The 23,351-nt window shown below is 40.3% G+C and overlaps 1 protein-coding gene across 4 annotated transcripts in view; it reads left to right on the plus strand.

The window, feature by feature from the left end:
* The window catches only part of ZNF521 (zinc finger protein 521), a 275,389-nt gene that overhangs the window by 97,236 nt on the left and 154,802 nt on the right, over positions 1–23,351 (plus strand). For all 4 annotated transcript variants that reach the window (XM_038543632.1, XM_038543629.1, XM_038543630.1 and 1 more), the window contains one exon: positions 18,326–21,678. In XM_038543632.1, coding sequence (XP_038399560.1) covers positions 18,766–21,678 — 2,913 coding nt within the window. In that variant the 5' untranslated portion in view covers positions 18,326–18,765. The remainder of the gene's footprint in view (positions 1–18,325; positions 21,679–23,351) is intronic.

Below are 23,351 nucleotides of genomic sequence, written 5' to 3' on the forward strand. Positions count from 1 at the left end.
CTGTTTCTCCCTCTGCCTGTGTCTCTGCCTCTCTCTCTGTGTGTGTATGTGTTTCTCATGAATAAATAAATAAATAAAATCTTAAAAAATATATATATATGTGCATTTTAAAAAGCCGTGTCCGTATTTATCCAAAACCAACAGTGAGTGATTTTGTTTTGTATACCTTTGTATCCCAGTACAGAGCCAAATATGCCTATTTGATGAATGAATGGATCAAACCGAGAAGGAGTAGACTTGAATGAGTTAAGAAAGCAATTGAGACTGTTGCCTCAAATAAGCCACTTCTCTCAGGTCTTCCATCATCCACCTAGACTGTGTGAAGCATAGGATAAAAAGCACATTAACTCAAAGATACATCATCAAGGGATTGTGCATTATAAAACGTACTCATTGATGACCCACAATAAAATTAATGGAATTGAAAAAATTCTCTTTTCAGAAGAGACATGCTAAGACTAAACAACTTTGCATAAATGGGATCAATGAAATCAATGAAAATTTGCTAGAGCAACGTTGATTCATTTGCTTTTTGCAGTTTTCAATACCACCAAAAGTTTATTCTATAAGCTGTTTACTTGGAATTCATCACATATTGTCTAATGGAACAATTCAGTAAATGGAGATTAGATTCCTGGGCTAGCTCATCCTTTTTTTTATTATTATTTTTTTACATATGAGGTTTGTAATAAAGGATCACAGCATACAGTTATACAGTTTGTGAATTTCACAAAGTACCTAGCAACAGGATGAAGGGACAGAAATCCAGCCATGCTTTAGTCAGCTAATGGAAAGGACAGTGTTTTGTAGTTTCTCTGTAAGAAGGGTACCTTTTGGAATTTATCCTCTTGGATGGGATTGTCTTCTGTAATTTTCATTAAGATGCTTTTAGTTTGTGCTATGGGCTGCTTGTGACTGAACAGTGAGTCACACAATGAGTTGTAAGCATTATTTAGATGGGAATTTGAATTCTGGGTCTTCATTAAGGAAGCCAGACTAACATTTCTTCAAGATTCACTGCAGGAGCAAGCATTCCTGCTCCTCTCCTGTGTTTCATGGGCGCTGGGAAGTAGAGCCTTCTCTGGCTCCTCCTAAAACAAGAAGATGCATGGGAGACTGGGAACTCTTGTGAGAGCCGGGAGTTTCCTTCTATCCCAGAAGATGGCTGAGGTGAAGATGTGGAAGTCAGAGTCTCTGTGAGAGCATAGGCTTCCTGAAATGCTGTGGTCAACATGGGTGGAGTAGCTATACGTACATGGGCTTTTATAGGAACTTTGCAAGTGGGGCACTACAGAAGAGTGTATGTGTGTGTTTGTGTGTGTGTACATGCACACACTTACAATGTTAGAACTTCCCTGAGCACATTGACAGCAGGTGGACTCAGCAGGCTAAATGCTATGGAGGGGTATCCAGGAGGTGTCTCTAGGTAGTGGGATGGATAGAATTCCATCTACTCACCACTGTTGGGAGGGAGGGAGACTCATAGTTTCTCATGGGCTGTGGTGGGGACTCTCGACGCCGGTGGAGAGTAGAAGATGAAGTTCTAGTAGTTCATTCATCTATATCATTTATAAGTTTGACATTTTGAAACCAATGAATTTCTGTAGGTGAATAATAGATCCTTACCATCATAGACCTACGTTTTAAAATGCTATAAATCAATATGTTCTCTTATTTTGTTCTTTCTTAGTTCTTTGGTACTGAGAAAGACAAAACAGGACAAATAAAACCTCAATTTCACAGTATGATGAAGTTCTCCAGACTTAAGAAGACCAAGTCACATTAATTAGAACCCATTTCAATAATTAAAAAAAATTTTTTTTTTGGAAAACAAGACACTTAGAGCTCACTTGGATGTGTGATCTAGTAACGGTATTAATCAGTTGAATAATCCACATTAATCAGTCCTGCCTTGAAGTAAAATTATTAATCAGCTTGATGATCTAAGCAATCGTTTGAGGAAATGCATTTGTCTTAGAATTTAAAAAGTGATAATGGAAAAGTTAGAAAGAGTACAAGGAAAAAGATATTCTTGTTAGTTTTATCTCATTTTTATTTCAATACCAGCTCTTCTACTGACATAGAATAACTCTGAACAAATAATTACAAATAATCACCCCTCATTGGTGTCCTCTTATCTCCATTTAGAGGGAAAGAACTGCCTCAGGTTGTTTCCTTTGCCCCTTCCCTCCGGGGGATAAAAGTTGGTATCCTCCAGAGACTAATGAAGAGCATAAAAGCTGAGGCCATATGGGCCACTAAATAGGCTTAAATTGAGCCAAGCTATTGTTGCATTTGGCTATTTCCGCTAAAACAAGAGAAAAATAAGGACAAATTCAAAGTAGTCATTGGCCACTTGGCTACTGTGAGGCTAGAAAAGAAGAGGAAAAAAGGTGATTAGTTTGATAGAAATGTTCAGGTTTCTACTGATACTGTGGAGACTCAAGCATATGGAAAACTGGAGTTATTCCATCATAATGAAGCATTCCTAAATCTACGTGTAATCTCCCAATAATCAACAAACCTCTTGGGGAGGGAATAAAAGATGGCAGTCAGGAAATGTTGCCAAAGAAATCTTTTCAGAAATTCTCTTATACCAAGGGATGACTATAGCAACAATTGATTTGGAGCCCTTTTCTTGAAGAAAATAATAGCCTCCTGAAAGCATAGAGTAAAATGATGGCATAGAGTATTTAATGTATAGTCCCAGTATTTTATGTCCTCTTTTACTTAGGGCTAGTGGGAGGTCCTTCTATCTGTCATAAGCCGAGGCTGGTTGGGTTTATACCAGTTTTTCAGCTTGTCCCACTGTCTCCGTTTAGTTTATACCAGTTTTTCAGCTTGTCCCACTGTCTCCATTTAGATCTATCATTTATATTCATAGAATAGAGGAAGCATTAAACACTACATAGGGTCAAGCCTGTAGCTAAACAATGAGAAAAACCAAGCAAAACAAATTGTGAAGTAGATCGTAGTCTTCCAATCTTAGCGTCCATTGCTGCAAACTTGAAATTTTAGGCATCTAAATCATTCATTTCTCCCCAGGAAGAAAGAAATTTGCAAATTAAACTTATTTTGCAAGAAAAAATTAAAGAGTATATTCACAGATAAAGCGAAAAAAAAAAAAAAAAAAGATGTGTCATCTTACACTCACCATGAAGGTTGGAGTTGTTATTTTGGAGTCAACAACAAAATCTCTGCATCTTTGATTACTTCTCTCAAAAAGCTGAAAATTTTTAGGATATGATTTTCAGTTAATCCTCAAATTTTCTCTTGTGTGGTTTGGCAGATGTGAAAGTTTGAGAACCTCAGGAAAATCATGTCAAAAGAACCTGCTTCCGAGAGATCACAGGGGTGTGGATTTGGTTGACGACACAGACTGTTGAGTCCTTACAGAGAATTGTTTGTCTTCCGTTTTTAGATGGCTTTAATTCCTCCAAATTGCTCCTTGAATAATAGGAGAAAGGCAATTTGAATTTCAGTGACAGATTGGACATAACAGGTTGCAACTATTAGGTCTAATTTTACCATACTGAGAAATAAAATTGCCTAAACATAAACATCGATCACTGATGCAGTAAATTAATTTGTACAGAAAAAGTAGTTTAACTGCAGTGCACATTAAACATAGAAAATTTTCAAAATTACTGCTCTCTGAATTAATTTGTACACTTGTTTACTTGTTAAAAGCACGCATAATTTTTTTTTCTAAGGCAGTGCAGGTTCGAATTGAATAAGAAAGAAGTGTAAAAAGTGGCAAGGAAATACAGAGATGTGGAAGGCACACCAGCTGACCCGAATACTTGAAAATTGTATTTTTTTCTTTTTTGTTGTTTTTCAATGCTATTTAGAAATGTGCTTCATTTTTTAACCTGTCCATAAGATCACTAGAGATGTGTTCATTCCCCCTCATTATAACAAGACAAATGTGATGTTTTAATAGTCTTGACTTACGTTTGCTAAGAATTGGAGGTATGGAGTAATTAGAAGGGTTTTATGGTTTGGTTCCTTGGTGAGTTTACGTTCAAAGGTGTCCTAGGGCTTTGTATAGGCTGTTAACATTGCATTTCTGAACAATCTGACCCATGAATTTCTTTGTATTTAACCCTTAAGAAAATCTGTGAACATGTTTTCATTGTTACCTGTAATTCTATTGTGAAGAATGCATGGCAAAGTTTGGATACTATCTTTTCAGACTGTTCTAGCCGCTGCAGAACTGGAGCTGGCAATGTGGTGTGGTTTGATACCATCTCCTGCCTACAGTTTTCAAGGACAGTGGTTCGATTCAAATACAATTCTGATAAGTGGCAGGTTTTCGTGTCTTTAATGCCTTGACAAGGGCATCACTCTCAGGAGAGGGAGGTGAAACCGTTTGGACGAGGATTTGGTCCCTGCTCCTTTGTGCTGACACACTAAGATAATGGACAATTAAGAGAACCTTCACTGCAGGTGAAAGGATGGGGTTATCACTAATATAAAGGAGCCCATGGGGTGCTGGGGTATGAAGGAGAAGAGGAATGGGAATTTTTAAAAGGAATATAAAACACACAGATGAGACGCCTAATAACTGTTCACATATTGCTCTTTCACATGTGATAATGGTGAGTGATTGCAGTATTCACCATTGCTTGCTGTAACTTTTTAAAAAATATCTGGTTCATTGCATTTGACACAAAAGTACCACAAAAGACTTGCCCCTATGCTAGCTTTGCCTGTCATGGAGTAGGTGAGCCCAGATAATAAAGGGGTTTGTTTTTGTTGGAGGCTGGCATTTGGACTGCCTTTCATGGGGTTTTGCAGATTGACTCATGATAATCTAGGGCCATGGATGTCGACCTTGACTGTGTTCCCCCAGGGCCCCAACCCTCAGAGAGTCTGGTTTACTTGATCTGGGGAGAGACCCCTATTTTTAAAAGCTCTTTGGACAATTCCAATGGGTAGCAGGGTTGCAGGCTATTGTTACAGAGTTTCTTGGGCTCCCCCACAGCTGTCTGTTTCTTTAATAGATTTGAATAAGATAAGTGTTTTTATTAGAGAAGATGTATTCTGCATGTTACTAATAGCCATCTAGTGTTTCTGCTGACCTCATGATTTAGGATTCAGGTGCATTTGGAGAGAAGTCTCTTCTCTTGACTACTGTTCCCCACTTGCCCCCAGTGTCTTTTTGTTTCTGCTTGGGTTTTTTTTTTTTTTTTTTTTCCTTTCTGGTATGTATTAGAGCTTCCTCCTTCTGCAATATTGTGCATAAATGACCTATAGTATGGGGAGAGTCACTTCAACATGAGGGGCTCCCATAAGGGCATGTTCATAAGCTGCATTATTTAGGGTCATAAGGCAATACGGTAGTAGCAACTTTGTACCTAGACTTCTTTAAAAAAAAGGGGGGGGGATTTTATTTATTTATCTATTTATCCTGAGAGACACAGAGAAAGGCAGAGACACAGGCAGAGGGAGAAGCAGGCTCCATGCAGCGAGCCGATGTGGGACTCGATCCTAGAACTCCATGATCATGCCCCGGGCTGAAGGCAGGCGCGAAACTGCCAAGCCACCCAGGCTTCCCTGTACCTAGACTTCTTTATCTAGGCTGGTAGATGTCCTGTGTGGGTGTGGATCACGAGGGAAAACTTCGCATACCATTTAGCACCAATAAAAGTGAGACAGTCCTGAATATTTCTGAACCGAGTGTGGAAGAGGTTAACTGATTTTCTTTTGACTTAAACTTTCATTTGTCTCCAAGAGCTCTGAACGACAATAGAGTGCACAGCTTCTGATAAGTATGGGTTCTCCTCAGCCTGAAGAGATGTGTGTGATAAGATAAGATGGCTTGAAAAAAAGAGAGAGCTTGAGAGAAAGGGATAGGAGGAGAGGGAGAGAGAAAGTATGTTAACTGCTTTGACTGCAAAATACCCCCTGGTAGCCAGAGATAAGACACCTTGAACTACTCAGAAGGCCTTAAACAGGATGTAAATGAAGCCAATAAAAATCATTGGCGATCAAGCCACTTTCCTACTTCCCTCCTATTTCCAGCCCTGACAGCAGAAGGCTTAATTGACTGTATGGCGTAGCCCACGTTTGTGCGGAACCCAGGACGCACTGCATGAGGCCGAGGGGAACCAGTTCAAAAAAAACAAGATCTCTCCAGTTTCTAGAGGGACCCAAATTGAAGGCATTTAATCAGTAGTTCTAGCAATGCCTTCCTGAGTGGAAAAAGAAAGTATTGCTGATTATCGGAAGCTCCTTTTCCCTTCCCCTCTTCCTGCTTCTCACGTTCGTTTGCTTAGTATTTGGTCAGGACAGTCTTCTGCGTATGAAGGGGTTCATGGGGTGAGAGCTGCATTTCCTAGTGTTTTGATATTTCTCATCAAGCTAATGCAACTTGAAAGAATTTTCAACAAAAGTTGAAGACGTAGGCTTTTCCGGGTGCACGTTAGAAGCAAGCTGTTTACTCACAACTCTGTTTCTGTATCAGATGCATGTAACACCCAGCTGTTGATGTACTTGGACCTGATAACTTCAAAACAGTTACTGTCTTTTTTTGTAGAAATATGCAAGCTGCTGCCAACCAACAACACTTCTACAGAGAGGAAGTAACTTATGGGAGCTAACTGGACCTTACACTGGAAAGATTTGAAGCTGGGAGGCCTGCCGAAAGTGGGAGGGGCAACTGTTAAGGGACGGGAAGGCGAAGGAGATAATGATGTTTTCTTTTTGTAAAGGCTGCTTCTTGGAAGAGCTGGGATTCGATTCCATGTGGTTTTTGAATAAGGGAGGGAAAGCCCACCATCAGCATTGTTCTAGAGCGGAGCAGCAAATATGGAAAAGGCACGGCTGAGTGTAGCAAACTTTAAGCAGAGAACTTGAATGATTTAGGGGAAATGAAAGATTCTGCAGTGGTTTTCAAACCTGGGAGTGCTAGGGAAGCACCTTGAAGCTTGCTAAAAACAGGGAATTCTGGGCTCCCATCCCCAGAAGTTCATTGTCGGTATGCACTGGGGAATAGAGCCTAGGAGTCCACATTTTCAACAGACAGTTTGGGTGATTGGGGAACAGGGGGTGATGGATGATACTAAGAAACACTGCCTGGGATGATGCAGTTGAAGCAGAGGGTCAACCTTTGGTTTTGTTGTGTAGAGTCATGGTAGCTGCAATAATAATTGAGGAAGGACCACTTAGGGGAAGGTGAGAAGGCACCATTGTTGTACCCCTCTTTGGGATGAATGGTGGGGAATGTGTCTCAAGAGACAGAGCATGAGGAAGGGGAAGCTGACTACAGCTTTGTTTGGTGGAAACTTTTCTTCGGCTTTTATTTGCCAATACCTGACCTGACCGAGCCGCCCCTCTACCCCTGCTCAGAGGAGGGCATAGAAAGAAGAGAGGCAAAGAAGGAGACCCACTGTTAAGGAGAACTGGAGGGGAGAGAGAGAGAGAAAGAGAGAGAGAGAGAAGGATCTTGTAGCCAGTAGCCAGAAGTGAAATTAGATTAAGAAATAGACTGTCATGACTTGTCAACAGCAGGTTATGGATTCATAGCAGTGTTAGATGGTTTTGTTTTCCTCTGTGTGTGTGTACACAAACATGCCAATTACCACGAATTAGTTTTGTAATAGAAAAAACAAGTCTTTAATAAAAGAAAATGAGCAGTGTTAAACACCATTTTTAAGTTTATTATTTACTCATTAAAAACTAAAAGACTTGGTGGCCTTTGAGGTGGTTGTTTTAGCAGGGACAGGGAGGAAAGGATACACTTGGAGGGTTATCTCATGCATGGACCAAGTCTACTTACCTTGGCACAGCACTCAGGTTCAGGTTTTAGTGCTACCATCAACTACTCCTGTTAGTGCGAGGTTATCACGGGTCTCTCTCCCTCATTGACCAGTATGTTTCAGTGCCAGTATGTACCAGTATGTTTGTTGGTAAAATTCATACTTTTTTTTTCTGAAGGTTAAGACTTCCCACAGATCTTCAATCTTATGTTTCATATATAAGAAAAGTGAAGAATGACAACTTTGACTTTAGGTTGTAGGCTTCAATCAAATTCACTTAGTTTCTTTCCTTTGATCCCTCAAGTCAGACCCAGAGGTGTGCATAACCGATGCCAAACAACATCGGGTCATCTGTAGAGAAAAGAACAGAGCTCAGATGTGGGAGGAGGCTTGGTAAAGATTCAGAAACCAGCCCTTTCTAACAGACAGCAGTGAGTCGGTCAGGATCCCAGAACTGTGTTAGTAGGTTTTAAAGTCCCTGAGTATTCAAAACATGCTCTTGCAGAGGGTCATACCAATAAACCTTGGACACACACAGACATGTGTTGTTCTCCATATCGCCCTCTTCAAAGGTAAAAAACATTGTCATAAATGTTCTCCATGAAAATTATGGTTCAGAATTGGTGCATTTCACATGAGGACTAAGCAAATACATATCAAATTCCTTATTACCTGACTTGAATTTCTTAATTTACTCTTATTTAAATCATTAAGTTTTCCGTGGAATTATATACACTGCTTGTGTCCTAGATGTTGGGTGCCAGGGGGATAGATGTCTACATGTTGTTGTGAAACAGGCACAGATGAGGGTCTCCCACTGCTTCCCCTGGCTCCAGCCAGCTTTATTACTTGACTTGTTACTATGGCCACACTACCTTGGATTCTTACACATTGTCTGTTATGTTAAGATTACCTTGGATGTAGACAAAATGAAGTAATATAATAAGGAATTTTCATGGGGTTTCTGGGGCCTGACTTTGTCACTCGTTTTAGAATATTTGACAAGACACTCCATCTCAGTTTTTATAATATGTAAATCTATATAATCGACATACAATATAGAATTTAATTAAAACATTGTAATTGTGTGTAATATATATTAATTGTAAAAAGTAGTGTCATAAAGATGTCCCTTAGTGAAGTGTTTTAATAAGAAATAAGACATGATTTTGCATTGACTCATGTTAAGGGGCACATTACTATGATTAACACCTTTGTAATAAGAAATAGCAAAAATATTTCAAAAATTACTTTAGCATAAATCATTAGTCTGTTCTGAACATTTTAGTGAACTCTGCATAAACAGGCACACATACACACATTACTATGGTTTTGACTGAGATTTGCTCCCATAAATAAATTACCAGGACTATTAACAAGAAAAAAATGATGGAATGAACTGCTATGGATTTAATTTTTATATTTATTTTCAGGTAGTTCCGAGGGAAGAGTAAACTGAACCAAGAGTGAGAAATAGAAAATAATGGGAGAATAAGGTACCTGGAAAATCCATCAGATTGATAATCAGTCTTATTTTCAGGATTGCCTCATGCAAATTTTACCTAATTATGTAAATGGAAGAAAAAAGAAACTGTGTGACTAAGGGCATTTGATACTGTATGATCTGGGTAGAAATATTTTGTCATAGCCTAGTTAGAGTTACTTTAAGAAAATAGACAGGTTCTTTACAGTTTACCAAACAGTATCTCATTTGAAATAAAGGACTCTCTATATCATACAGGTTACTTGGGATCTGACCTCATTTTTCAGTTTTAGTTTTACTATTTAAGTGTTAATGTAAAAGTTAATGATTCTGTTGAAACACCATAAAACTCTAGCCTGTGAGGGCACATTGATGATTTGTCCTCCCGTAGATCTCTTCATATGCACAAAGTCTCAAGATAGTCCAGTATCCCCCAATTTGTTAATATCAATGCCATATGTAACTTCCCTGTAAAATGCATCAGGACTGGCTGAGGAGTAGATGAACAGACTACTTGGAGTTGCAGGTGCCCGGTGGTGGGCTAGTTGCACTCACTAGCTATCTGAGAGCACTGGATTTTATACTTCAACCTGACAACCTAGTGTGAGTCAAACCCTGTGCATTCAAATAAAAAAATGATGACTTGTCCCAGACCTTAAGGGCCCTTCTCATACTTTAGGTACATGAACATCATAATCAAGAACACTGAGGTCCATTGTATTATAATATGTCAAACTGACATAGATAATAGATAGTTGTAGTAATATTTCCCCCTAAACTTTGTAACAGTTTTTTCTATATTAGCACACCGTATTTATCACTTTACTGCACAATGAACCCACAGGGGGTGCTAATTGGTCATTAATTAAATTTTAGCCTTTCAACACTTTTGTATTCTCCAGTGGCTTTATCTGCAGTGAAGTATATAGTGTGGCCTTTTTAAACTGCTGGAAATTCATGTCAGCTTTACTGTGCAGTGGATATAATACAGCTGAAATTCAGCTTGAGTGAACATCATTTGAGGACCGTTATAATTCCTTGTGACCAAAAGTTTACCAACCTTGGACCAAAGCCTACATGTTAGAAAATATTCAGTAGGCTATTATATGACAAAACATTCTGATAGACTAGATTCCTCTTTGAAAGAGAATCTCATTGCTTTGTTTGAAAATTCTAGTGGGTTGTGGCAGTTCTTCAAAAAACTAACACAGTGGAATGAACTTTCTGAGATCCATCATTCACTAATAAAAGTATTTTCAAATTTAGTGTCCTTAATGGAAGAATTCTTTTTTGCCTTATGTTCCTCCAGTGAAGAAGTTAATGTAAAATTATTAGTGATTAACATGGTAGCACTGAGAAATTTGCTGAGAATCTCATCAGTGAGACATAGGGCTGGTGTCAGAACCATGTAATGTAGCTCTAAGATTTTTGAGTGCAGGTCATTCCATTATGGGGATTTTACTCTGCGGATGAGTTAATCACAACTTGCTAGTGTGTGCAGCTATTAGGGTATAGCTAGTACACATTGGCTTTCAAAATAACCATAATAGCATAAGATTTTTTTGGTATTTTTGTTTATTTTCTACTTTTAAACAACTACCCCTTTTGTTTAAAGGATTTACCTTCAAAATTATTGGAATTTTTGGGATACCTGGGTGGCTCAGTTGGTTGAGCGTCTAACTCTTGGTTTCAGTTCAGGTCATGATCTCAGAGTCGTGGGATTAAGCCCCAGGTTGGGCTTCATCCTCAGCATGGAGTCTGCTTAAGATTCTCTCTCTCTCTTTCTCCCTCTCTCCCCCCTGCCCTTCCCCCACCTTCTCTTTCTCTAAAGTAAATAAATCTTTTTTTAAAAAGTTTTAGAATTTTAATATGAAGAAAGCATCAACTAAATTATAATTTCTTTTCCTTTGTACTCTTTCCACATTTGTCAGTTACAACCTGAAGGAAACTTTGACTTTCATAGTAGTAGTAGCAGCAATTTAGTACTTTTTTAAACATTCAGAAAGCTTTTTTATATCATATTTGATTCTTATTATATTAATGATGAGGCAGGCTGGCATTTTTCTGGTATTATATAGTTAAGGAAGCCAAAACTTAAAAAGAAATAAGGAATTCCTAGAGTGCATAAGCTAATGTCAGACCTAAACACATAGTAGATGCTTAATAAAAGCTAGTTAAATGGCTGAACAAAATAAGCAATGGAGAACTGCTTCAAATTCTTTGTGGTGTGAGGTCAGATATAAATACAAGACTAGAAAGTAACTACAACATGCCTTCTAACCCAAAATAGTAGAGATGAAAAGAAAGCAGACTTGGGAAATTCACCGTGATGATGTCTGTCATTATTCAAGGAAAGCGAAACATATTAAATAATGTAGAGCGCTCCCTGTCGCAGCCCCGTACACAGATGTGTAATACACAATTGCCAATTATTGAATGCCAAAAAGTTGATGCTTATCATTAGTTATTATATGTTTTTAAGTGAGCCAAAAGATAGAAAAAGTAAAGCAGTTCTCACCCCCCACATAAATGGAAACCACTTTTCCTTCTGTCTGGCTTCAGAAAGAAGTCTCGATTTCCGTGAGGGAGATGATGACTGTTCTTTAACTGGTTGCGCGTCAGCTTTTTCCTCTGATTTGAGAGGTGGAGTTAAGTGTGAACTGCTTAAGAATGCACTGTTTTCTGTTTAATTTGGCTGCAGAAGATGGAATTCATTGAGCTCCGTCTGTTCAAGTGAACTTTAAGCAACAGTAAGCAAAACATTTGTACTTCTCTCTGCACACAAAACAGAACTGTGTCTGGCGAAAGAGACAGCGTGGATATAAAGACCCACGGAGGGCAGTGAGGGAGTGATAACAACTTCTTACCTCTTATGTTGGCTCATCTGAAGCTTTAAAGGATTGTTGGAGAAAGTGAGCCTCTTTTTTTCTTTTATTTAAATTGGAAAAGTGAGCTCTGATTCTGGAATTCATCTTAATACTGTGGAAAAAAAAAATGTGCACCACCAATTTCTGCTCCCCACAGCTGCTATCATTAATGGGTGACCACTCTTTTCCCTCATAACCTAACTGTTAATGCATTTAATTGGTCCTTCTAGGACAATTTTGAATATTACAGAATTTAAAAGCATCTGTGAATTATAAATAATATTAAAGTTTACATTTCTCTTTTGAACACCTAGTTAAGAGTATACATTTTCAAGTCGTTAAATAAGTTTTATGACAAAGAAGTGAATTTCATGTGGGGGACTGTTGATTTTTACAAAAAGTATGGAAGTTCTATCATTAAAATTGCAGCTTTTCTAAAACTGTTGACATTTCTATTGAGAATTAAAGGAAGCAATTGTGTAATAATGCATAATGGTTTATTTAGAGTGACCGTATCCTTTAGCCATCAAAAACCACTGCTTTAAAATTGTATTGTGTAATTTGGTTAGATGGCTTTACTTATGGTGATGTAAAATTGTTGCTGTGATAGCCCTAGGTTAACACGAGAAGAATCTCTGTTACCTGTGTCTATTAAATACACGTCAAGACACCGTTCTCTTTGAGCGGTGCCTAACTTCTCTTAGTCTTTGCTCACAACTATGTATTCCCCTCGGAATTCTCTGCTTCTCTTAAGGTAGCTCAGGTAATTGATGAATGAAAATAGGACTTGGGACTCTTTTTAATGTGAAAGTTCAGAATTGCTCCTATAGGGCCCGTGCTGGCAGAAATAATCATTTTAAGCCAATGGAGGATATAATCTGGAAATTTGCTTTGGTCTCGTGTTTTAACCTATTGTTCACCACTTAAAAGATCACCTTCTGAATGAACTTATTTTGATGTTAAATAATGCAATGATTGTATTGCTAGTTTTATAAGAAGAGAGATATTTTGAAAATTACATATTTGGCTTCAGAATTACATACCAGAATACCTGTTCCAAGGTTATCTGTCTGTGAAGACCCAAGATTATATCTTATGTATGATAATTTAATGCTTGGAACAAAGTTGGGATGGATTTATGGTCCATTAATTTTTAGATATCACCAACTATTTATGTTTTATTTTCCTGGTGGTTGAATGTACAATGCATAAAGCACTGTAGATTTCCATTGGGCTAGTCCTTAAAGCTACTATTCCAGTAGTTTCATTAAAAGAGAGAAAATGTTAAAATATGTTTATACTATACACATAGAATCTTACGTGTGAAAAAATAAATGCATGCCACACATGTAAATCTTTTTGTTTACATATGCAGCTTTTCTTTCCAGGGATGATAGGTGCCCCAGAAACAATCGCTAATCTCTGTAACACCCCAGAGGATAAAGGAGCAAGAATTATTATCTTCATATTGCAGGTGAAGTACCTAGGTAGGGACAGATTAAATGACTTGGCCAGGTCACTCACTAAGTCATGAAGCTAGAAATAAAACTCCAGACTCTTGACTTTCCATTCTCATTCTGAATCATTGCGCTCCTGAAAACAGAGGTACCAGACCTGTCAGTATTTGTGTTTTTCTTCACCTGAAAACTAACCATTGATGTAAATCCTGTCCCTGTTAAGGAACCTTGCTGTGTGGCACTTGCACACACATGAAACTGAGTCCCTGAAGGGCAATGCAGAGAGTACTCTGCCGTTACAATGAATGAGCTCAGGTAGCAGAAGGATATCAGTAAGCCAGCTTCTTGAGGGCCCAGCCTTGTGAGGAACTAAAAGTATTCGAAGTTTCCATAACTCCAGAGCTTTGGTTAATTTCTTTAACATCTACAGTGACTCACTCCACCTTATGTTACTTTCTCCTTAATAATTTCAGATTGTCCGTATTGTTACAGAGTCAACATTCTTGAAAGATGTGGTCCCTGCCCTCAGCAGACATGTATCTTAACACTAGACATACTTAATGGTACAAAAGAAGCATTGGCATCACCCCAAACCTTTCCGCACGTCCTCTCTTTCTGCTTCTTTGATCTGGTTTCTTTCCTTTTCTTTTTTTTATTGGCTACTTCAATTAGACTCGAAAGCCAAAGAGTGGCCAGGACCCTCAGCATTTCTCAGCTGGCAGGCTATAAACTGAGACTGTCAGGTCCCTGATTGGCACCTAATCAGCCCTTCTTGGGTGTATTTGTCTGTTCTTCCCCCGCAGCCAGGATAAAAGCCACATCCAGTCTTTGCACTCTCCTCCCCAGGTTAGCCCATAAGGGGCCAGTGGCTTATATCACAAAGGTACTTTGTACTCTGGTGCCTTTTTTCTGTGGAATACCTTCTTCTAGTATGACTTCACTTTTCTGTTAGTGAGCACATTTCCCCATAAATATGACCGAACAGGTGTTGCTCCACCGCTAACTGAGTTTCCAGCTGTCCTCCTCCGACACAGACTCTGCAGAATCTGTTGTTTCGTCCTTTTAGGCAGACTGGAGAACCATCAAGCCTGAGATGGAGGTCTTCCTTGCAGGATATGGCAGTTTTTTTGCCAGAAGATGGTCGGGAAAGCCTGGCTGGCTAACAAAGACAGGCCTTCAGCGGCTGGGTGTAGTTCCAGTTCTGCATCCCCTTTGGCAGGATCACAGAGGCTGCTGCAGTGTGGCCAGCCAGCAAAATTAGGAAATAAGGACCTCTTTTATTTACTCAGGCTGCTGAATCATGGGCATTCCTGTCTGCTTGGAGAAAAGTCAGGCGGCTCTACTTTCCACTGAAAGTCTCAGGAGTGTTTGAGACTTTCATCTCGGAGTGTTCACACACTTGTTTTAATGTGCTTTATGGAAATGGTGAAACTCAGCAAGTACAGTTGCTGTAGAAAAACATCTGCACTAACTATGCACACACATTTGCATCTTTAAATAGACTTTTAGGCCACGGAGCTGGTTTCCAGGAAAGTTGTATGTTTTTTTGTTTGTTTGTTTTTTTCCGGTGTAAGAGCTACAGTTCTCTGAGAGTCACCTAGTGTGAAGTGACTGATTCCAAAAATTAAAATTTAACATGGACATGTTAAGTACTTCACATTGAAATGCAGAAAACCTGCCATCACACAGAATGACATTCCTGTAAGTAGCACTTAGTGCCGAAGGGGGGGGGGGGGGGAAGAGTTCGAGTTGATTCAGAAACCAGCACTTGGAGAATCCTCCGTAGTTTCTTCCATGTGAAAAAAGAGCTTGAGATTGTTCAAATATATATTAGCCATCTAAATGTAGGTTGCCTGGTGACTGCCAGAAAGCTAAAGTTAATGGGGACAGGCAGCTTTCAAAGACTTAGGTAGACCTCAGAGAATGTTGGCAACACCACCATCACCACCAAAGTCTTGGGAGACGAGTACCCTTGGAGCATGGACCAACCCCCCTGGGAGTTTTGTCAGTGAGTTCCTTGTGTGTCTCTGGGAGCACACATCCGTTTAGAGTACCAGCAAATGAGTTTCTTACAATTTAGATTTTAAAATAGAAATCAGCCTTTCATGAAACCATTATTTATTTTTCTAAAAGTAGCATTCCCTGCTCAAACTTCTTACTCTGCTTGGTCTGTTCCATCCCCCAGCTTAAGCCTTCTGAGTCTTTAACTCTCTTTCCATGTATTTCAGTTACAAAGACACATCATCTGTGATTTTCACTTTCTTTTCCCTCAAGACCAAATAATAGGGATCGGAGAGAGAGAAGAAAAGGCTTTCCAGCTCCCTTGAATCCTGGTTGAGAAAAACTTGATCCTACCCCTCGACTCACTTGACATGTTGAAATTTACAAGCTTAAGAGAACAGTTATGTAATAGGGTATAGTCAGGCATGGCCCACAGACAAGAACCTGATTTAAGATTGGTATCAGGGACTGCACACTATTTATAATGGTCTGTTGCTCTGTAATTCTTTGTACATTTGTATAATAATATATCATGCCTGGACACAATCTACAATTTAATAATAAGTTCACTTGCTAAATTTTTTAGGGTCAGTAGTTATTTTCTTTGAGTCTAGATTCATGACAAATTCTGATTCACTGTTTTCCCAACTGTACCAATGAGATGATGTGTTTGAAAATATTTTTCAGTGAAACAATGAGATACATCTTTTAAGATAACTGTGAAATATAGTAGATTTTTTACCTAGAATGCTAAGCAAATTTAATAAATAGCAATTTTCACTTAATAAGGGGAATATTTTAAAACTTTGGTTTGTTTTAGGGACACCATCTTTAGGTGACTTAACAGTTTTTTTAAAAGGAAAGCTAGAATCACGATTGAGTTTTTTGTTTTGAAATTTTAAAAATTTTCTATTTGATGGTGAATTAAGTTTATCTGCCTATGTTCTTTCTATGCATTCACATTCACCTTTAAATTTAAATCATACCCACAATTATCAGACCCTTTCTTATGCTGGAAACATGTTGGGTAATAGACTCATATAAATGAGGATGCAAAATCATGCGATTTTCAACTTGTGTTGCGAAGCTTTGTTGCAGTGGGCAGGGATCCAGGAATGGTGTTTGGTTGTTTTCTCAGAGTTAGATGGTTGCCATCTGGCATTGATAGTGAGATGGTGTTGTCATCAGTTTCTAGATGCAGGAAAGGAATGATCCTCATCTGTTTCCTGTGGATAAGCAAGAGGTTGATAATCTAGTAAAATCTTGTTACCTTAAAGAAAGCAGACATGGAATTTGTTTACATAACGCTTGCCAGTTTCTACTTTTGTGTTAATAATATAGCTTGCTAGTGATCTTCAGCTTTGAAGAATTTAAAAACGTATTTGGTCACTTTCTAATTGAATTTTATTAGAATATCCTAATACTATTCTAATTGAGCCTATTATCCTAGTAGAATCACTATGCCCACCAGCTCCACTCAATGGTCTTGTCTGCATTTATGAAAAATCTTGCTCTTTTGGAGAGTGAAAAGCTTTTACAATTTCTTCTCCTGCATGATGGATTGTCTTGAAAAGCAAAAAAGAAGTTTTACAACCTATTGGAGAAGGTCTTATTTTCCACTTGGACGTTAAGAAAGCAACAGAAATAGGAGTGCACGTCTGCCAAGAACATAGTTAAAAAACACCTAATACAAGGTAGAGTTACTTTAGGGGTAACTTGCTAAGGTTATATCTGGCTCTCAGTGTTGTTTGTCTTCTTTTTGTTACTCATAAATCTTTCAGCATTTACCATAATCATTTATCACTTTTCCTGTTTCCAGTTTTTCACAAGTCGCTTTGTCTCTGCTCACCTCAAAGTGCAGGTCCTGTTTGGCTAAGGAAGTTCATGCTGCTGAAGCTTTTGCAAAAGGAAGAAATGGTGGGCCACCTCTTGAACTTTCCAAACAAAATACACTGTTACAATCTGGCCCTTGTGAAACTCTCATTTTTTCTTGATCCTGACTGATCCTACCCACATGTAATATCTAGCAGTACCCTTCTAACATTTAATAATCCATTTTCTGGCCTATGGTATTCGAATCTTTCAGTTATTGAAGCAATCCTGGTTGTCTTTCATTACACAAGACGTAATTATTATTGTGTTCTCTCTCTTCCTTCATGTGCTTACTTTTTAATATTTTTTTGCTGAAAGCAATAAGGTCTGTATCAATAAGAACCCCATAAAAGATTTTGGTCTTCAGAATTGCCTTTTTATAGAAAAACAAGCAAAATGCAGAGGGAATTTTTTATTAAATATTAGACATCTGGGTTGACTGCATTAATTTTAAATCATTCCTGTAATATTTCCTCTTTTCATTTGGTTCTTCAGATGCTCACACAATATGCAAATCATTTTAGAATGAATACAGAAGAAACATTAAATATATTAAAATCTGCATTTTAATAAAATTGTCGATGTGTAATATATACTTGCTTCTAAGGAAAAATGATAAAAAAGTAATAAAAGGGGGCAATTTAGACATAGAACTATTTAATATCTTTTTATATTTTACAACCTAGTAAAAAGTCAACGTAGAATAAAAGCTTTGGGCTTTTTAGATCTGAAAGTGTTCCACTCGAACCTTTTGTCCTCCCAGTTTATTTTCCCCTCCGAAAGGTTCTAGACAATCCGACAGCACTTGTTTGGATGGTAGGGTCAACTCACCATCGAGCTCTCAACACATAAGATGACATGTTCCATTGCTTCTCATTGCAGATGGAGTGGATGTTGAAGATGATCCCACTTGCTCTTGGCCAGCTTCCTCGCCCTCTAGCAAGGACCAGACTTCCCCTAGCCATGGAGAAGGTTGCGATTTTGGAGAGGAAGAAGGTGGCCCTGGACTCCCATACCCATGCCAATTCTGTGACAAGTCCTTTAGCCGCCTCAGCTACCTAAAGCACCATGAGCAGAGTCATAGCGACAAACTGCCTTTCAAATGCACCTATTGCAGTCGGCTGTTCAAACACAAGCGGAGTCGAGACCGCCACATCAAACTCCACACAGGGGACAAGAAATACCACTGCAGTGAATGTGATGCCGCATTCTCCAGAAGTGATCACTTAAAGATCCACTTAAAGACTCACACGTCCAACAAGCCATATAAATGTGCCATTTGTCGCCGTGGGTTCCTGTCCTCTAGTTCCTTACATGGACACATGCAGGTTCACGAGCGGAACAAGGACGGGTCCCAGTCTGGCTCCAGGATGGAGGACTGGAAGATGAAGGACACTCAGAAGTGCAGTCAGTGCGAGGAAGGCTTTGATTTTCCGGAAGACCTCCAGAAGCACATCGCCGAGTGCCACCCCGAGTGTTCCCCCAACGAGGACCGAGCGGCCCTCCAGTGTATCTACTGCCATGAGCTCTTTGTGGAGGAGACTTCCCTCGTGAACCACATGGAGCAGGTGCATGGTGGGGAGAAGAAGAACTCTTGCAGCATTTGCTCAGAGACTTTCCACACGGTTGAGGAACTGTACAGCCACATGGATAGCCACCAGCAACCGGAGTCATGCAACCACAGCAACAGCCCTTCGCTGGTCACGGTGGGCTACACTTCCGTGTCCAGCACGACTCCGGATTCCAACCTCTCAGTGGACAGCTCAACCATGGTGGAAGCTGCCCCGCCCATCCCAAAGAGTCGAGGGAGGAAGCGGGCTGCTCAGCAAACCCCTGACATGACGGTTCCCTCGAGTAAACAGGCAAAAGTTACCTATAGCTGTATTTACTGCAACAAGCAGTTGTTTTCAAGCCTGGCAGTTCTGCAGATTCACCTGAAAACTATGCATTTAGATAAGCCAGAACAGGCCCATATTTGTCAGTATTGCTTAGAGGTGTTGCCCTCACTCTATAACCTAAACGAACATCTTAAGCAAGTGCATGAAGCTCAGGACCCCGGTCTGATTGTCTCTGCCATGCCTGCCATAGTCTACCAGTGCAACTTCTGCTCCGAAGTTGTCAATGACCTCAACACCCTTCAGGAGCACATCCGATGTTCTCACGGATTTGCAAACCCTGCCGCTAAGGATAGCAACGCGTTCTTTTGTCCCCATTGCTACATGGGGTTTCTCACTGACTCTTCCCTAGAAGAGCATATAAGACAGGTCCATTGTGACCTCAGTGGCTCCCGGTTTGGCTCTCCAGTTCTTGGAACTCCAAAAGAACCAGTAGTAGAAGTCTATTCTTGTTCTTACTGTACAAATTCGCCAATATTCAACAGCGTTCTTAAGCTGAACAAGCATATCAAAGAGAATCACAAGAACATTCCCTTGGCCCTGAATTATATTCACAATGGGAAGAAATCCAGGGCCTTGAGCCCTTTATCTCCTGTGGCCATAGAGCAGACGTCTCTTAAGATGATGCAGGCGGTGGGAGGTGCGCCTGCGCGTCCGGCTGGAGAATACATCTGTAATCAGTGTGGTGCTAAGTACACGTCCCTAGATAGCTTTCAGACTCACCTAAAAACTCATCTCGACACCGTGCTTCCAAAACTGACCTGCCCACAGTGCAACAAGGAATTTCCCAACCAGGAATCCTTGCTGAAGCATGTTACTATCCATTTTATGATCACCTCAACGTATTATATCTGCGAGAGTTGTGATAAGCAGTTCACCTCAGTGGACGACCTTCAGAAGCACCTGCTGGACATGCACACGTTTGTCTTCTTCCGGTGCACCCTCTGCCAAGAGGTTTTTGACTCAAAAGTCTCCATTCAACTCCACCTGGCCGTAAAGCACAGTAACGAAAAGAAGGTCTACCGGTGCACGTCTTGCAACTGGGACTTCCGCAATGAGACTGACTTACAGCTCCACGTGAAACACAACCACCTGGAAAACCAGGGGAAGGTGCACAAGTGCATTTTCTGCGGGGAGTCTTTCGGCACTGAGGTGGAGCTGCAGTGCCACATCACCACTCACAGTAAGAAGTACAATTGCAAATTCTGCAGCAAAGCCTTCCATGCCATCATCTTGCTGGAGAAACACTTGCGGGAAAAGCATTGCGTCTTTGAGACCAAGACTCCCAACTGTGGGACGAATGGGGCTTCTGAGCAAGTGCAGAAGGAGGAGGTGGAGCTGCAGACCTTGCTGACCAACAGCCAGGAGTCACACAACAGTCACGACGGCAGCGAAGAAGATGTGGACACCTCGGAGCCTATGTATGGGTGCGACATCTGTGGGGCCGCCTACACCATGGAGACTCTGCTGCAGAACCACCAGCTCCGAGACCACAACATCAGGCCCGGAGAGAGTGCCATCGTGAAGAAGAAAGCCGAGCTCATTAAGGGGAATTATAAGTGTAACGTGTGCTCTCGAACCTTCTTCTCTGAAAACGGCCTCCGTGAACACATGCAGACCCACCTCGGCCCTGTCAAACACTACATGTGCCCTATTTGTGGAGAGCGGTTTCCCTCCCTTTTGACCCTTACCGAACACAAAGTCACACACAGTAAGAGTCTCGACACCGGAAACTGCCGGATTTGCAAGATGCCTCTCCAGAGTGAAGAGGAGTTTTTAGAGCATTGCCAAATGCACCCTGACTTGCGGAATTCCCTGACGGGATTTCGCTGCGTGGTCTGCATGCAGACAGTGACCTCCACCTTAGAACTCAAAATCCACGGGACATTTCACATGCAAAAGACCGGGAATGGGTCCACAGTCCAGACCACGGGGCGTGGCCAGCACGTCCAAAAACTGTACAAGTGTGCGTCTTGCCTCAAAGAGTTCCGTTCCAAGCAAGATCTGGTGAAACTTGACATCAACGGCCTGCCATATGGTCTGTGCGCCGGCTGTGTGAATCTCAGCAAGAGTGGCAGCCCAGGCATCAACATCCCTCCCGGCACGAATAGGCCGGGCTTGGGCCAGAATGAGAATCTCAGTGCCATCGAGGGGAAAGGCAAGGCAGGGGGACTGAAGACTCGCTGTTCTAGCTGCAACGTTAAGTTTGAGTCTGAAAGTGAACTCCAGAACCACATCCAAACGGTCCACCGAGAGCTTGTGCCAGATAGCAACAGCACACAGTTGAAAACTCCACAAGTGTCGCCAATGCCCAGAATCAGTCCCTCCCAGTCGGATGAGGTAACTTGCCTTTTTACTCTTTGCTCTTTAACCTCCTCAAGAAACCCTTGCCACTCAATGTGTACGCTTTCTGCAGCTTTATTTATTGTCGTGTGCCGATAGATGCTTAGATTGAAATGCAGTGGGTCTCCCCCCCCCACCCCATAGCCATTAGCCAGCAATTACTTGCTTCTTGATAAGCAGCATTTTGGCTCGAATGGTGCAAAATAGGACTAATTCCAGTCTCCCTAGGATATTGTCTTCTCTATGACTGAAGAGATCAGCGCTCATGCCAGCACCACTGAGATCTGGAATCTCAGCGTAGCTTCACCGCGAGTTGAAATCCCCAGCTATGACTTGTGTGTATGGTAGAGAGATAATGACATAAAAGTAAGATGCTATGGGCCAACATGCTGGCTTAGAGTAAATTAAAAAGAATATATATATTTGTGGGTAACAAATTGGGTAAGGGTGGCTCTATAATACCATGTTGTCAACACTCACTGTTTCTCTTTGTCTTCTGGGTGGTGAGCAAAATATTTTCTCACAACAGGATTTTTTAAAAGCCCCGACATTTAGCAAGTGCCACGTGCCTAATGTTCCTTTTAAAGGCTTCCCTTTAAATATCCCCAAGTCCTCACTCTCTGGGTTTGGGTTTCAAAATTAAAGTGGATTTTTTTTCTTAGTTTCAGAGTGGTTTCATGCCTTCTTTGCCATAATGAGTATGAAAAATAAGTTCATTTACAACGAAATAGTTTTATAAGTCACCCGTCCTTGAAGCTGAGCAGAGGATGGCTCATTCTATTATAATTTCTTTATGCTTTATCACCTGGTTTCTTAGCGTTCTTTCCACTTCCCTACCTGCCCCTATCTGGAGATCCATCCAAATGAAAACCCCAGGGAGATCTATCTCCCTTCAGTTTGGGGTCACTGCATTTTCCTTATCTTGTCTCCACACTCACACCCCCTTGGAGGTCCCCCTGCATGTCCCTGCAGATAGCCATCAGTCAGCTAGTAGGGGAGAGCTGGGAAGACTGACATAGAGCCCATCCTCCTGAAATGTGGCATCTGCGTGACAGGCAAGCTCCCAAACTTTGAAGCTGCTTTCCTTTCTCTCCTTCCAAGTAAATCTGCACCTTTCTCTCATTTAAATAAATGAAGTCCTTTCAAACTGATGAGGACAGCTGGAAGAGCATAGTTTTGATAATGGCTCAAGGCTCGTGTGTTGGATCTGGTAGTTTCTTTTGGTAGTTATTATCATATGAAGTGAATTACTGTTTTCCAACTTTTTAATCTCAAATGTGTTTATACCTATAGAAAAGCTAAAGGAATAACACAGTGATCCTGTGTGTGTGTGTGTGTGTGTGTGTGTGTGTGTATTCATATCCAGTATTGCAGATTTACCAGATATGAACGTTTTGTCATGTTTCTCTCTCTCTCTCTGCAACCTTTTTATTAACCTGAACCACATGAAAGTAAGTTTTAGACATCATGATCTTTCTAAGAAGATGGATGTTTTTCTATTTAACCATAATATTATTAGTTAAGGCAATTAACTAAATCAATTAAAGAAATCAAATAGATCTGTGATGTCAACTATAAGATGTCCATATTCAAATTTACCCAGTTGTCCCCAAAATGTCTTATTTTTAAGATGCTTATGCACTAGAATTTTAGAAAAACATTTATGCAGA

The sequence above is a fragment of the Canis lupus genome, chromosome 7 (genome assembly GCF_011100685.1).
Source record: "Canis lupus familiaris isolate Mischka breed German Shepherd chromosome 7, alternate assembly UU_Cfam_GSD_1.0, whole genome shotgun sequence".
Taxonomy (NCBI): domain Eukaryota; kingdom Metazoa; phylum Chordata; class Mammalia; order Carnivora; family Canidae; genus Canis; species Canis lupus.